Consider the following 14,011-nt stretch of genomic DNA (forward strand, 5'->3'; position numbering starts at 1 on the left):
ACACAATGGTAACCTCTGAAAGGTGAATTACTGGGACACAATGGTAACCTCTGAATTTCACTCTTTGGAAATGAACTGCAGTATGTATTTAGGCCTCTACTCTACCATTGCCTTTATGGGCATAGAATGCACTTTAATCCTGAGAGGGAGGAGGAGCTACTCTTTTTTGGCTAGGCCAACTAAACACTTTCCATTTAGATGACTCAGTCAGGACTGTATGTTAGTAATATCAATCCCTCCAGGATTGCATTATCATTTTTTGTGGGCAAAATCAACAATTCCCTTCATATTAGGCTATGCTAGGGCCTGCAAACTTCACTAATCACGACACTATTTCCTCATAAAACAGTCAAATCATCTCCAAGATCTTTGCATATTGTAATGCAAAAATGTCAGAATAGTGCACTGTGAAGTCAAGTGTCCCCCCCTCCCCTCCCCTGCAAATATCACACCAAAATCCCAGCTAAATCCTAGAGGGACTGTGAAGTGTCCTGTTTTGTTGAAACTTGACTGAGTAATCAGCGCTGTTCAGACATTTTATTTTTGTAATAATTTTTTTACCAATGCTGTTTGAGAAATAGACTAAATGTTCCTGCCACTAATGTTTTTTCTCCCTCTCTCAAGAATGCTGGCTTTTTATATGGCCTTGGTTTGGTCTACTTCCATTACAACACATTTCACTGGTAAGTACACATTCACAGTATATTCATTTGGACTGTAGTGCGTTTTTATTAGCTAGAGACCTGAGATCTGGATTTGCCTGGCCTTGTGGGCCTGTGTAGTGATACACAGGCTATATAGTACATTACATTTGTGTAGCTATTGTATGTTCCTTACTGTGTGTATGTTGTGTTTTCATTGAACCCTTACCTGACTGGTGGGATTGACTATTGAGTAGTCAATTATGCTTCTTTCATTCTATAAACTCATAGTTTAAATTCAAATAACATTTTATTGGTCATATACACGTGGTTAGCAGATGTTTAGCAAAATGCTTGTGCTTCTAGTTCTGACAGTAATATCTAACAAGTAATCTAACAATTCCCCAACAACTACCTAATACACACAAATCTAAAGGGGTGAATGAGAATATGTACATGTAAGTATATGGATGAGCGATGGCTGAGCGGCATAGGCAAGGTGCAGTAGATGGTATAAAATACAGTATATACATGTGATATGAGTAATGTAAACATTATTAAAGTGCCATTATTTAAAGTGACTAGTGATCCATTTATTAAAGTGTCCTGTGATTGGGTCTCAATGTAGGTAGCAGCCTCTGTGAGTTAGGCTGCTAAACAGCAATCACTAATGGCCTTGAGATAGAAGCTGTTTTTCAATCTCTCTGTAAATTCTGTTTATCAGTGCTGCCATTGGTTTGTATGACACTTGTTTTTCTAAGAATGTTGATATTTACTGCCACTGTCAATTGTAGGTCAGACAGCCCAGAATACTACTTACAGCAAATATAGAAGATTTGATATGCAGCAAGACTAGAGCCTGTGCGTTTCAGGAGGGGGGGGTTGGAATGAGGAAGTTAGGCAGCTGACAGTTCAGGGAAAGGAAATCCTTTTACGTTCATACACTCGAGCTTAAGTTACGGTCATGAAAAGGTTAAAGCGTGGGGAGAGGGCGTAGTGTAATATGCTGTCTTAAACTCTTGTCCGCAGTAATGCTAGTTATGTGTTGGGGGTGCGACCAGTCTCAACGTCAACAGTGAAGAGGCGATTCTGGGACGCTGGCCTTCTAGGCAGAGTTCCACTGTCCGGTGGCTGTGTTCTTTTGCCCGTCTTATTCTTTTATTGGCCAGTCTGAGATATTTCTTTTTCTTTGCAACTCTGCCTATAAGGCCAGCGTCCCGGAGTCGCCTCTTCACTGTTGACGTTGAGACTGGTCTTCTGCGGGTACTATTTAATGAAGCTGCCAGTTGAGGACTTGTGAGGCATCTGTTTCTCAAACTAGACACTCTAATGTACTTGTCCTGTAATCGAATCCACAAATGCTGATGCTCCAGATACTCAACTAGTCTAAAGAAGGCCAGTTTTATTGCTTCTTTAAATCAACACAACAGTGTTCAGCTGTGCTAACATAATTGCAAAAGGATTTTCTAATGATCAATTAGCCTTTTAAAATGATAAACTTGGATTAGCTAAAACAACGTGCCATTGGATCACAAGTGATGGATGCTGATAATGGGCCTTTGTACGCCTATGTAGATATTCCATTGAAAACCAGCCGTTTCCAGCTACAATAGTCATTTACAACATTAACAATGTTATTTTAATGGACAACATTTTTTGCTTTTCTTTCAAAAACAAGACTATTTCTAAGTGACCACAAACTTTTGAACAGTAGTTTGTATATAAGGCTTATGAGAAGGGGGGGAGACGAATAGAATATGACGTTAATCTAAACTGGAGGGGGAAATGATTGTCTAAACAAACACCCAACAATGATAGTGAATATGCACAGTGCCTCACTCACCGGGAATATGGCCGATGCTTTCCACTGGCGCCAATAAGATAGGCTATAGGCCTACTGTTGTTAGCTCAATTAAGTTGAGAATTTTGATAATTAAAAAGCGGATTTGTTTTAAAAAAAATTGTGTTCTCTTTACAGCAAGAGCCATTTGCTTTCCAAACGTATGTTTTCCCGCAATTACATGTTTTAAATATTGCAGTATGCCTGGCTGGGCCTCTACTTTTCGCTGACAGTTGCAACTCAACAATCGTCTATTTGGTATAACTCACGCGCGTTGCCCAAATTACATGCGCTGCCTGCCTTTCCTTCCAACTGTAGGCAATGCGGTTTAAAACAAGCTAACGATCCTCTGTGTTCAAATCATGCTTTAGTGGCCTATTTTGAATGATTGTATTTATTTCTGTATAGACAGAAGTAGGCTATATAATTACTAGGGGAAAGCTTCCCCTAACCTTATGGACACGCCGCCTATGAGCCTATGTCAATCTACTATTCCCCCATAGTAGAAAAGTTGACCTATTCAATTGGTCAACTTGTCGAGAAAGAAATAACCCAAACAGACTCTAGGACAGTTGTGTGGCGATAGATCCCAAATTCATACAACCAGTAGGTCTAGACGACATAAAAAAATAAAATACTTAAAAAGCAATGAATCTGATCAGAACATTTAGCTTAAAATGTTGATAAACTATAATTTCTTAAAATGATTAGCGCACAAGGCTGTAGGCTAGGCACAAATGTGCCTTTGGCTACTGGACGATGAAAGGAAGTTGAAAACCAATAGAAATAGGCTACTGGTTTCAAAGGCTTTTGGAAGTCTTTATAAAATAATTGCCTCCGGATATGGTCACATTTTTGCCTAAGCTACTTTGAAGCGAGGTAAAAAATGCCTCGTAGTGAAACGTTCAAGTAAAAATAAAATGAAGTAGCTATACGTTTTAAAAATGCCTACAGCCTCCAGCTCCTAAGCATTTGAATGGCGAATGAGAAGCACAATTTTTAATCATGGCCCCAAAACTTTTTTTAACACACGATTGCATTTAGAATTGTTGCGCTATGATTGGGCTTATAAAAGCGTTGTCTGGCGGTTTTTCCGTTCTGTCTGTATGCTGTGTGCATGTGATAAATAAGATGCATAACGAATACACATCAATTCAGTTCCTTTAAATTATGCAAATGAAGCCATAGACCGATTTACATCAACTGGTATTTCCGTCGATGAATAGGCTAAAAAGCATTATTTCGCAATGGGATATTATTTTTCTCCCGGACAATTTTATTTACACACAGAGCACTCTGCATTGAGGTGCTCTGTGTGTGGAATCCAGTGTTCAGTCTTCGTTGTCTGTCTCAGCCAGGTAACCAGTTACCAGACCCTGCTGTGTTGTTAACAGTACTGTCTCTCGGTCTCTTCACATGCTTACCTCACTGTTTTCTACCACTACCCAAGCCTGTAAAGTGTATGGGACGAGTGACTACCACAGATGCCACTATAACCAAATAAGCCTAACTAAATATTTTTAAATCACAAAATAAAAATTACACCAGAAGCTTACGAACTAAATACTCTCCCTCCCCATATACCTATTATATGGAATATATTACTGTACTTTAGAGTTGAAGTTGGGACCTTGTTGAGTAAGAACTTTGCTGTGGCTGTGTAGTGGTGTTAGGCGTCTGTGGCATTGCCTGATATTGACTACTGTAGGTCCCCTTTCTCCCTGTCTAGGTCAGTGCAGCCCTCCTCCTCAGAGGCCCAGGCAGGACAGAGAAGGTAGGCCCACTATGTTGGTTTCCATATGGAGAAATTCTGCTAGAATGTGTCTTTGATGCAACTTGATGCCATCTTGAATCTACATGTTGTCTAGGCAGTCATTATACATTTTAGTAATTCCATAGAGAATAATGCAGCTAGGAAGTGTTACTGCCCTGACTAGGAGCCATCTTGAATCTACGTGTTGTAAAGCCAACAGTCACGGTAGACAACTCTAGTGTCGCCCTCCCAGAGTGCAAAGAAACTTGGCGTGACCCTGGAGAACACCCTGTCGTTCACTGCAAACATCAAAGCAGTGACCTGCTCCTGCAGGTTTATGCTCTACAACATCCTACCTCACACAGGAAGTGGCGCAGGTCCTAATCCAGGCACTTGTCCTCTCCCGTCTGGACTACTGCAACTCACTGTTGGCTGGGCTCCCTGCTTGTGCCATCAAACCCCTGCAACTTATCCAGAACACTGGAGCTCGCCTGGTCTTTAACCTTCCTAAGTTCTCTCATGTAACCCTGCTCCTACGTACACTCCACTGGGTTCCAGTCGAAGCACGCATCCACTACAAGACCATGGTTCTTACCTACGGAACTGGAAGAAGAACTGCCCCTCCAACCTTCAGGCTATGCTCAAACCCTACACCCCAATCCGAGCACTCTGTTCTGCCACCTCAGGTCTCTTGGCCCTCCCACCCCTACGGGAGGGCAGCTCCCACTCCGGTAGGACAGCAGAGCCCTGGCCATCTTCCGAAAACATCTGAAACCCTAACCTTCAAACAGTATCTTTTAAATAATTCTCACCTCAACCTGGATTATATATCTATTGTTGGATTTTTTTAAATCTAGGTCTGACTGCCCTGTTGGAGCTAGAAACACAAACATTTCTGCAAATCTGTGTATGCAAACAAACTTTGATTAGGGGGCTACAGGGAAGCATGTAATCTGGGTTCCCTCTATGTACTACAAGTTACTTTCAAATGCTAGAGGCTACAGAGGAATGCAGCACTATCAGATGTAATGTTACCAGATTTCTCCAACCAACCCTGGTCCTAGAGAGCTACAGGGCTAGAGCTGTGGTCTCCAACCAACCCTGGTCCTAGAGAGCTACAGGGTTAGAGCTGTGGTCTCCAACCAACCCTGGTCCTAGAGAGCTACAGGGCTAGAGCTGTGGTCTCCAACCAACCCTGGTCCTAGAGAGCTACAGGGTTAGAGCTGTGGTCTCCAACCAACCCTGGTCCCAGAGAGCTACAGGGCTGGACTAGTAGAGCAGTGGTCTGGTCCCAGAGAGCTACAGGGCTGGACTAGTAGAGCAGTGGTCTGGTCCCAGAGAGCTACAGGGCTGGACTAGTAGAACAGTGGTCTGGTCCCAGAGAGCTACAGGGCTGGACTAGTAGAGCAGTGGTCTGGTCCCAGAGAGCTACAGGGCTGGACTAGTAGAGCAGTGGTCTGGTCCCAGAGAGCTACAGGGCTGGACTAGTAGAGCAGTGGGACATATTCCCTACATTCGATAATACAACAGGATTTTGTCAGTAATAGCATAATTCTGGTATTATTGGGGTTCAGTCAGAGAACTTGGCATTGTGTGGTGTTGTCCCTCTGTCTCTACCAGTCTGTCTGGCCTGGGGACTGTTTAATGTTATTCTTCTGTCTCTACCAGTCTGTCTGGCCTGGGGACTGTTTATTGTTATGCTTCTGTCTCTACCAGTCTGGTTTTCTGTTAGCTTGTCTGCTGTACACTCAGTTTCACTGCCAGTCTGTTCCAGCCTAGAGAAGCTAATGTGCCTACCACTCTGGAAGGAACGTATGAATAAGAGAGTGGGAGGGAGGGAGGGAGAGTGGGAGGGAGGGATGAAGGATTGGAACAGGGAAAGGAGGGGGAGTGAGGCCAATGGGTTCAGAATGCTTATCCTGTGTGTTTGTGTGTAGTGAGATCAGTGTTTCTACAGTAGTCTCTCGTGCTGTGGCAGTCCCCTGTCATGCGATAGCCTTTGTTTTCACAACTGCACTGTGAGTGGATTTTTGTTTGTTTGTATAGGTTCTTGTAATTGTTTGTTTATGTGTTGAATATGGGTATTTGTATATCAGAGGGGTGAAGCAGTAGAGTGGGTCAGGTTTATTTTGCAGCCTATATAGTTTATGTGGTTTACATCAGTGTTATGGGTGGGGGTTATGTTGCCAAGGTAACAGCAGTGCTTGCTCTCTTGCTTCTGTTCATTCTCGCTCTCTCTGAATCCAGAGATGCTCTAGCAGGGTAAAGAACCGGAGGACTCTACAATGCCTCTGAATGTGAAATAGAAATGTATTTTACAACAGTAGGAGCGTGTCAAGGTTTTTCTTACTCACTCGATTTTTATCCCAGAAAAAAAAAGCAGCCTCATTTAACATATGTGGTCATTTCTACACATTTGGCTTTTTTTTGTGTGTGTTTTGTTCCATCCTATGTTTAACGCTCTCCTCCTGTTTCTCTCTGTATGCAGGGCCATAAAAGCATTTCAGGATGGGCTCTATATTGACCCCAGTTTCTCCCGAGCCACAGAGATCCACATGAGGCTAGGCCTCATGTTTAAAGGCAACACTGATTACGAGTCCAGTCTGAAGGTATGTACTGCTACTATTAAAGGGCTGATCCCAATTAGTCGTCTGCATTTGATTTTTAGTCTATATCACTTCCCCATTACATGTATCACCAGTGATACATTTTCTGTAATTCCTATCATTTCTAATCTACGTTTGTTAGATTATGGTAATTTATGTTAATGCATTCAATTTATTATAATTATTCCAGTCTTACCGTTCACATTGTTGGAGTGGACACATTGTTTGCAGAGCGCACAACCTATGCTACGCTTGCAAGAAACAAGTTTTTTTGTTTATTTCATTCCATTTACAAGTTTTGTCAATTCAATTTGGTCATTATCTTTAGTTTGGATTGATTCAGTCAGTGTTGAGTAAGGACGCGCACCTGATTACGCATAGACGTATATAGGCCTATAGGCAACCTGGGCTGTGAGAAAATGCATACGGGGATGTGATAGTATTTCTGATTGGCTTAACACACAACCACTAATGACCTGTGGAGCTTCTCAGAGTAATGTTCTCTTCACCTCAAACATCAAGCAAACAAAGTCTGTTTATACATCCATTGAGAATGACATCAGTTCCTCAATGTATTTGAAACATCTTTCCAGGGCTCTCCGTTTTCGATAACCTCTCAGCATGAAAGAGAAAAATGTCATGTTCTGATCCAGTGGAAACATCATAGAACAGGCCTACCTGATTATTACTTATTAGTGCTTGACTTGGACTGAAATAGGTTCCGGTACTCATTTTGGTTAGTGATGCACCGATATGACATTTTTGGCCGATTCCGATATTTTCCTTGCCAAAAAAAAGATACCGATAACTGATATTTAAAAATGTTGTATAGTTAACACACACACACACACGGACACACACACGGACACAGTGGTCTAAGGCACTGCATCTCAGTGCAAGAGGCATCACTACAGTCTCTGGTTTGAATCCAGACTGTATCACATCCGGCTGTGATTGGGAGTCCCATAGGGCGGTGCGCAATTGGCCCAGCATCGTCCAGGTTTGGCCGTCATTGTAAATAAGAATTTATTCCTAACTGACTTGCCTAGTTAAATAAAGGTTACACACACCACACTGACCAAAAAGTTATTTTCTTGGCATTTACGTATGTCCCCATTACCAGTAAAACATAATCAAAACCTATTTCTTTCACTTCCTGTGCTGTTTCGTTGTTCATTCGTTTCATTCAAAACCAGGATTTCTATGGAACGCCGTTTGGGTCTCTGCTATGGAACGCCGTTTGGGTCTCTGCTATGGAACGCCTTGTGGGTCTTTGCTATGGAACGCCTTGTGGGTCTCTGCTATGGAACGCCGTTTGGGTCTCTGCTATGGAACGCCGTTTGGGTCTCTGCTATGGAACGCCGTTTGGGTCTCTGCTATGGAACGCCGTTTGGGTCTCTGCTATGGAACGCCTTGTGGGTCTCTGCTATGGAACGCCGTTTGGGTCTCTGCTATGGAACGCCGTTTGGGTCTTTGCTATGGAACGCCGTTTGGGTCTTTGCTATGGAACGCCGTTTGGGTTTTGCGTGCCAAATAAGCTTGTTGACCAATCAGGACCTGAATATGACTGCACGTCACATAAATTTAACGCGTTTTGTACATTTTTTACATAGTTATTACACATTGATTACACTATTACTCGTATTTCATGTCACAACGATTCATTGATACGTATGCTATGATGCTGGTAAAGTTGTCTCGTGTACCTACAGTGCTGGTCATAAAAAAAAAAGCTAGCTCATGGATGCAAACAATTTTCTTCCCCAAAAACATAGCAAAACGACAGTCTAGGTGTTATCATCTAAAATAACCCTAATTTATAAGACGGTTCTAATTTTATTAATGGTGGCCAGACCCATCTATGTGAAGCTAGCCACAGTAAGGATTAGTCACATAGTGGAGTTTGCAGTTAGCCTTCAAAATAAAAGTATGACATAATTCTACTTTTTGTATTAATTTGCATCACTGTCAATGACTTACTTTTATTTTGAAGGCAAACCACAAATTCCTCTTGCGCCTAATCCTTATTGTGAGCAAATCAAGTGCCCTATAAATCTACCGCTGGCCAATCGGATGGCTGAGATGACCCTGTCTTCAGTAACATAGCAAGCATAAAGAAAAGCTACAGCAAAGTTGATACTGTGAGATTTCAAAACGTCTAAAACCATGACTAGAGAGAGACTGTCAACGAATACAGCAAAGAGATGCTGTTTTTGAGTGAATTCATGTTTAAGTTCTTACTCAGCACTTTCAACACTTTTTTTTTTTTTATAAGACAGGAAATGTTCTTCCTATTTCCGCTCAGCGCTACATCACACACTGCAGCAGTAATGAATGATTGGAGAAGTGTATCATTAGGCATGTGTTGTTATTATTGGCGTGGGTCTTTTTTTTTTTTTAGAATATCAACAATATCGAGTGTCAACATATCTAGATCTCTCTCTTGTCATTTTGTCTTATTTCATCAAACCGTAAGCGTAAAGCTTCAGACCAGCTCAATGCATATAGTTGATTTTATTAAAACACATAGGGTGTGTCTATATATGTAAAAATACACTTTTAAAAATGTAAACCAATCGATTGGTTAAAAGAACAGACAACTTTTGATCGACCAAGATTTCCTTTAGTCGGGGACAGCCTGCTGCTGTGTAAGCCTAGGTATGTAGCCTATCTAGTACTGTACACGATACACACCCCTCTTAGCCAGCACACAGCAGCCCTCCAGAACTAGGAGTGAGACCCACTGCCCTAGTACCCTCTAGGGGTCAACAGGTCCCTCCCCAGTCTAACACTAGCATGGTCTTACCAGCCTCTCTAATGAGCGATTAAATCAGTGCTCTCCTTTATGACAGTCTATGTCTCCTATTTCACAGAACGACCTTCCCTACTGGATTATGTGTAGAAAAGAATGGCCTGTCTGGTGCCATTGACATTGACACTATAAGCCAGGGTGGATTTTTGTCCTCTGTGAAAGTGATACATCTGAATGTATACATTGTTCTGCTTTGTTTTGCCCAGACCAGACACCTGAGGGCTTCTGAACCAGACAGGGTTAGAGCTGCCATGCATTGGATAGGGCTAGGGGTTGAATGGTGCTATTATTCCCAGCAGAGCTCACAGAGGAGTAGCATGTAGTAGACTGTCTGAGTCTAACGGTGGGTTTACATGCTATATGAATCTATGGGTTTACATGCTATATGGAGCGGTGGGTTTACATGCTATATGGAGCGGTGGGTTTACATGCTAAATGGAGCGGTGGGTTTACATGCTAAATGGAGCGGTGGGTTTACATGCTAAATGGAGCGGTGGGTTTACATGCTATATGGAGCGGTGGGTTTACATGCTATATGGAACGGTGGGTTTACATGCTATATGGAGCGGTGGGTTTACATGCTATATGGAGCGGTGGGTTTACATGCTATATGGAGCGGTGGGTTTACATGCTATATGGAGCGGTGGGTTTACATGCTATATGGAGCGGTGGGTTTACATGCTATATGGAGCGGTGGGTTTACATGCTATATGGAGCGGTGGGTTTACATGCTATATGGAGCGGTGGGTTTATATAGAATATGGAGCGGTGGGTTTACATGCTATATGAAACGGTGGGTTTACATGCTATATGGAGCGGTGGGTTTACATGCTATATGGAACAGTGGGTTTACATGCTATATGAAACGGTGGGTTTACATGCTATATGAAACGGTGGGTTTACATGCTATATGAAACGGTGGGTTTACATGCTATATGGAGCGGTGGGTTTACATGCTATATGGAACGGTGGGTTTACATGCTATATGGAACGGTGGGTTTATATAGAATATGGAGCGGTGGGTTTACATGCTATATGGAGCGGTGGGTTTACATGCTATATGGAGCGGTGGGTTTACATGCTATATGGAATATGGAACGGTGGGTTTATATAGAATATGGAGCGGTGGGTTTACATGCTATATGAAACGGTGGGTTTACATGCTATATGAAACGGTGGGTTTACATGCTATATGAAACGGTGGGTTTACATGCTATATGGAGCGGTGGGTTTACATGCTATATGGAACGGTGGGTTTACATGCTATATGGAACGGTGGGTTTATATAGAATATGGAACGGTGGGTATACATGCTATATGGAGCGGTGGGTTTACATGCTATATGGAGCGGTGGGTTTATATAGAATATGAAACGGTGGGTATACATGCTATATGGAGCGGTGGGTTTACATGCTATATGGAGCGGTGGGTTTATATAGAATATGAAACGGTGGGTATACATGCTATATGGAGCGGTGGGTTTATATGCTATATGGAACGGTGGGTTTACATGCTATATGGAACGGTGGGTTTATATAGAATATGGAACGGTGGGTTTATATAGAATATGAAACGGTGGGTTTACATGCTATATGGAGCGGTGGGTTTACATGCTATATGGAGCGGTGGGTTTACATGCTATATGGAACGGTGGGTTTACATGCTATATGGAGCGGTGGGTTTATATAGAATATGGAGCGGTGGGTTTACATGCTATATGGAACGGTGGGTTTATATAGAATATGGAGCGGTGGGTTTACATGCTATATGGAGCGGTGGGTTTACATGCTATATGGAACGGTGGGTTTACATGCTATATGGAGCGGTGGGTTTACATGCTATATGAAACGGTGGGTTTACATGCTATATGGAGCGGTGGGTTTACATGCTATATGGAGCGGTGGGTTTACATGCTATATGGAGCGGTGGGTTTACATGCTATATGGAGCGGTGGGTTTACATGCTATATGGAACGGTGGGTTTACATGCTATATGGAGCGGTGGGTTTACATGCTATATGGAGCGGTGGGTTTACATGCTATATGGAGCGGTGGGTTTATATAGAATATGGAGCGGTGGGTTTATATAGAATTTGGAACGGTGGGTTTACATGCTATATGAAACGGTGGGTTTACATGCTATATGGAGCGGTGGGTTTATATAGAATATGGAGCGGTGGGTTTATATAGAATTTGGAACGGTGGGTTTACATGCTAAATGGAACGGTGGGTTTACATGCTATATGGAGCGGTGGGTTTACATGCTATATGGAACGGTGGGTTTATATAGAATATGGAGCGGTGGGTTTACATGCTATATGGAGCGGTGGGTTTACATGCTATATGGAACGGTGGGTTTACATGCTATATGGAACGGTGGGTTTATATAGAATATGGAACGGTGGGTTTACATGCTATATGGAGCGGTGGGTTTACATGCTATATGGAGCGGTGGGTTTACATGCTATATGGAACGGTGGGTTTACATGCTATATGGAACGGTGGGTTTACATGCTATATGGAACTAAGTGTAAACTCTGACAGTCTATTAGCTAGAAAGGTATCTTGGCGGTGTAGAGAACATGTTGCTGTTGTAAAGCACATTTTCTGCCATTCTAGAAATGTTTCCATTGAGCTAAGAGAACATTTGCAGTTTTTAAGCAAACTTTTGGAAATTATACACGTTTTGGCATGGAGATGAGGAAGAATTTTGCAGTTAATGGCTAATGTTGTTCCTCTGTTCATTAACATGAACTAAATCAATGTGCATGTTCCCTGAATGTTTTATTCTCCCTGACTGTCTAGATTTTATTTGATTGTTAGTTCTCAGAGATAGTATTATAAAATATATGTACTTTTTATCTGGTTTTGGTCGTTTAAGTTGACGCAAACTGTTTGTACATTCCGAAAATTACCACTAAGTCGGCCCGCCTAAGAATTATCTATACAGAAAAAACCCTGTAATTAGCTCCATATTAAAGGGATAGTTTGAGATTTTGTCAATGAATCCCTTTATCTACTTCCCCAGAGTCGGATGAACAGGAACAGCTAGCATGATAACTTCCTTCATTCTGGACGCAGAGACATATAAATGGTATCCACGATGGTATTCTGTTGCAGCTAGCGATATTTATAAAATAATGATTTTTACATGGACAAATCCCTACAAATATTTTTTTCAATAGTGGACACAGTTTGAAAACCCTATGCGCTAGGCTACTTACTATGTATTTGCATGCTATATGTAACTGGATTTGCATGCAGTATATTGGATTAGGGGAGTAGTCCTCAGGGATCTGTCCAAATAAGGCTGCTACAGCTCTCCCTCTCAGCATGTTGAATTCCATCACTCTCGGCCTAGAAAGTGACCTCATCTAAATGACTGGCTGTGTTGGCTGTGGATGGATACACATGTTGTTATGGAGACTCTGGGTTCTCTCAGGACTGGGGAGATGGCCAGCGAGGGACATCCTACCCTGGGAGAGGAAAGGAACAGGCCATTTGTCTGTCTCTGGTTCTGCACTGGCTTCCCGTTGATTGGCTTCTGACGGCCTATCAGCTCTGTGGAACACTGTGTGTGTGTGTGTGTGTGTGTGTGTGTGTGTGTGTGCAGCACTGGGTTCATGAGGCTGCCGTGTGTGTGTGCAAGCAGCAGTATTGAGCTGTACAGGCTACACATGCTGCACGTCCTCTCTCTTCCTTAGTCACACACACACTGGCCCAGTTATCTACACAGAGAGAGAGATGGAGAGGTGTGAGCAGAGAGAAAATAATAGGAGGGGAGGTGGAGAGAGTACGAGCAGACGCAATGGGAGGCTGAGTGATGAGAGGGTACGAGCAGATGCAATGGAAGGGAGGCTGAGTGATGAGAGGGTATGAGCAGATGCAATGGAAGGGAGGCTGAGTGATGAGAGGGTGCGAGCAGACGGAATGGAAGGAAGGCTGAGTGATGAGAGGGTACGAGCAGATGCAATGGAAGGGAGGCTGAGTGATGAGCGGGAACAAGCAGACAGAATGGAAGGGAGGCTGAGGGATGAGAGGGTACGAGCAGACTGAATGGAAGGGAGGCTGAGTGATGAGAGGGTACTAGCAGATGCAATGGAAGGGAGGCTGAGTGATGAGAGGGTACGAGCAGATGCAATGGAAGGGAGGCTGAGTGATGAGAGGGTATGAGCAGATGCAATGGAAGGGAGGCTGAGTGATGAGAGGGTACGAGCAGATGCAATGGAAGGGAGGCTGAGTGATGAGAGGGTACGAGCAGATGCAATGGAAGGGAGGCTGAGTGATGAGAGGGTACGAGCAGACAGAATGGGCGGGAGGCTGAGTGATGAGAGGGTATGAGCAGACGGAATGGAAGGGA

General features: G+C 42.9%; 1 protein-coding gene across 8 annotated transcripts in view; it reads left to right on the forward strand.

Annotated features, from left to right (window-relative positions):
• Window positions 1-14,011, forward strand: part of LOC115161303 (lysine-specific demethylase 6A) — a 99,467-nt gene that overhangs the window by 20,787 nt on the left and 64,669 nt on the right. For 4 of the 8 annotated variants that reach the window (XM_029712173.1, XM_029712175.1, XM_029712180.1 and 1 more), the window contains exons 5-7: window positions 625-683; window positions 4,190-4,255; window positions 6,723-6,843. In XM_029712173.1, the coding sequence (XP_029568033.1) occupies window positions 625-683; window positions 4,190-4,255; window positions 6,723-6,843 (246 nt within the window). The remainder of the gene's footprint in view (window positions 1-624; window positions 684-4,189; window positions 4,256-6,722; window positions 6,844-14,011) is intronic. The other 4 variants (XM_029712176.1, XM_029712181.1, XM_029712179.1 and 1 more) reach the window with 2 other exon arrangements.

The sequence above is a fragment of the Salmo trutta genome, chromosome 24 (assembly GCF_901001165.1).
Source record: "Salmo trutta chromosome 24, fSalTru1.1, whole genome shotgun sequence".
Lineage (NCBI taxonomy): Eukaryota > Metazoa > Chordata > Actinopteri > Salmoniformes > Salmonidae > Salmo > Salmo trutta.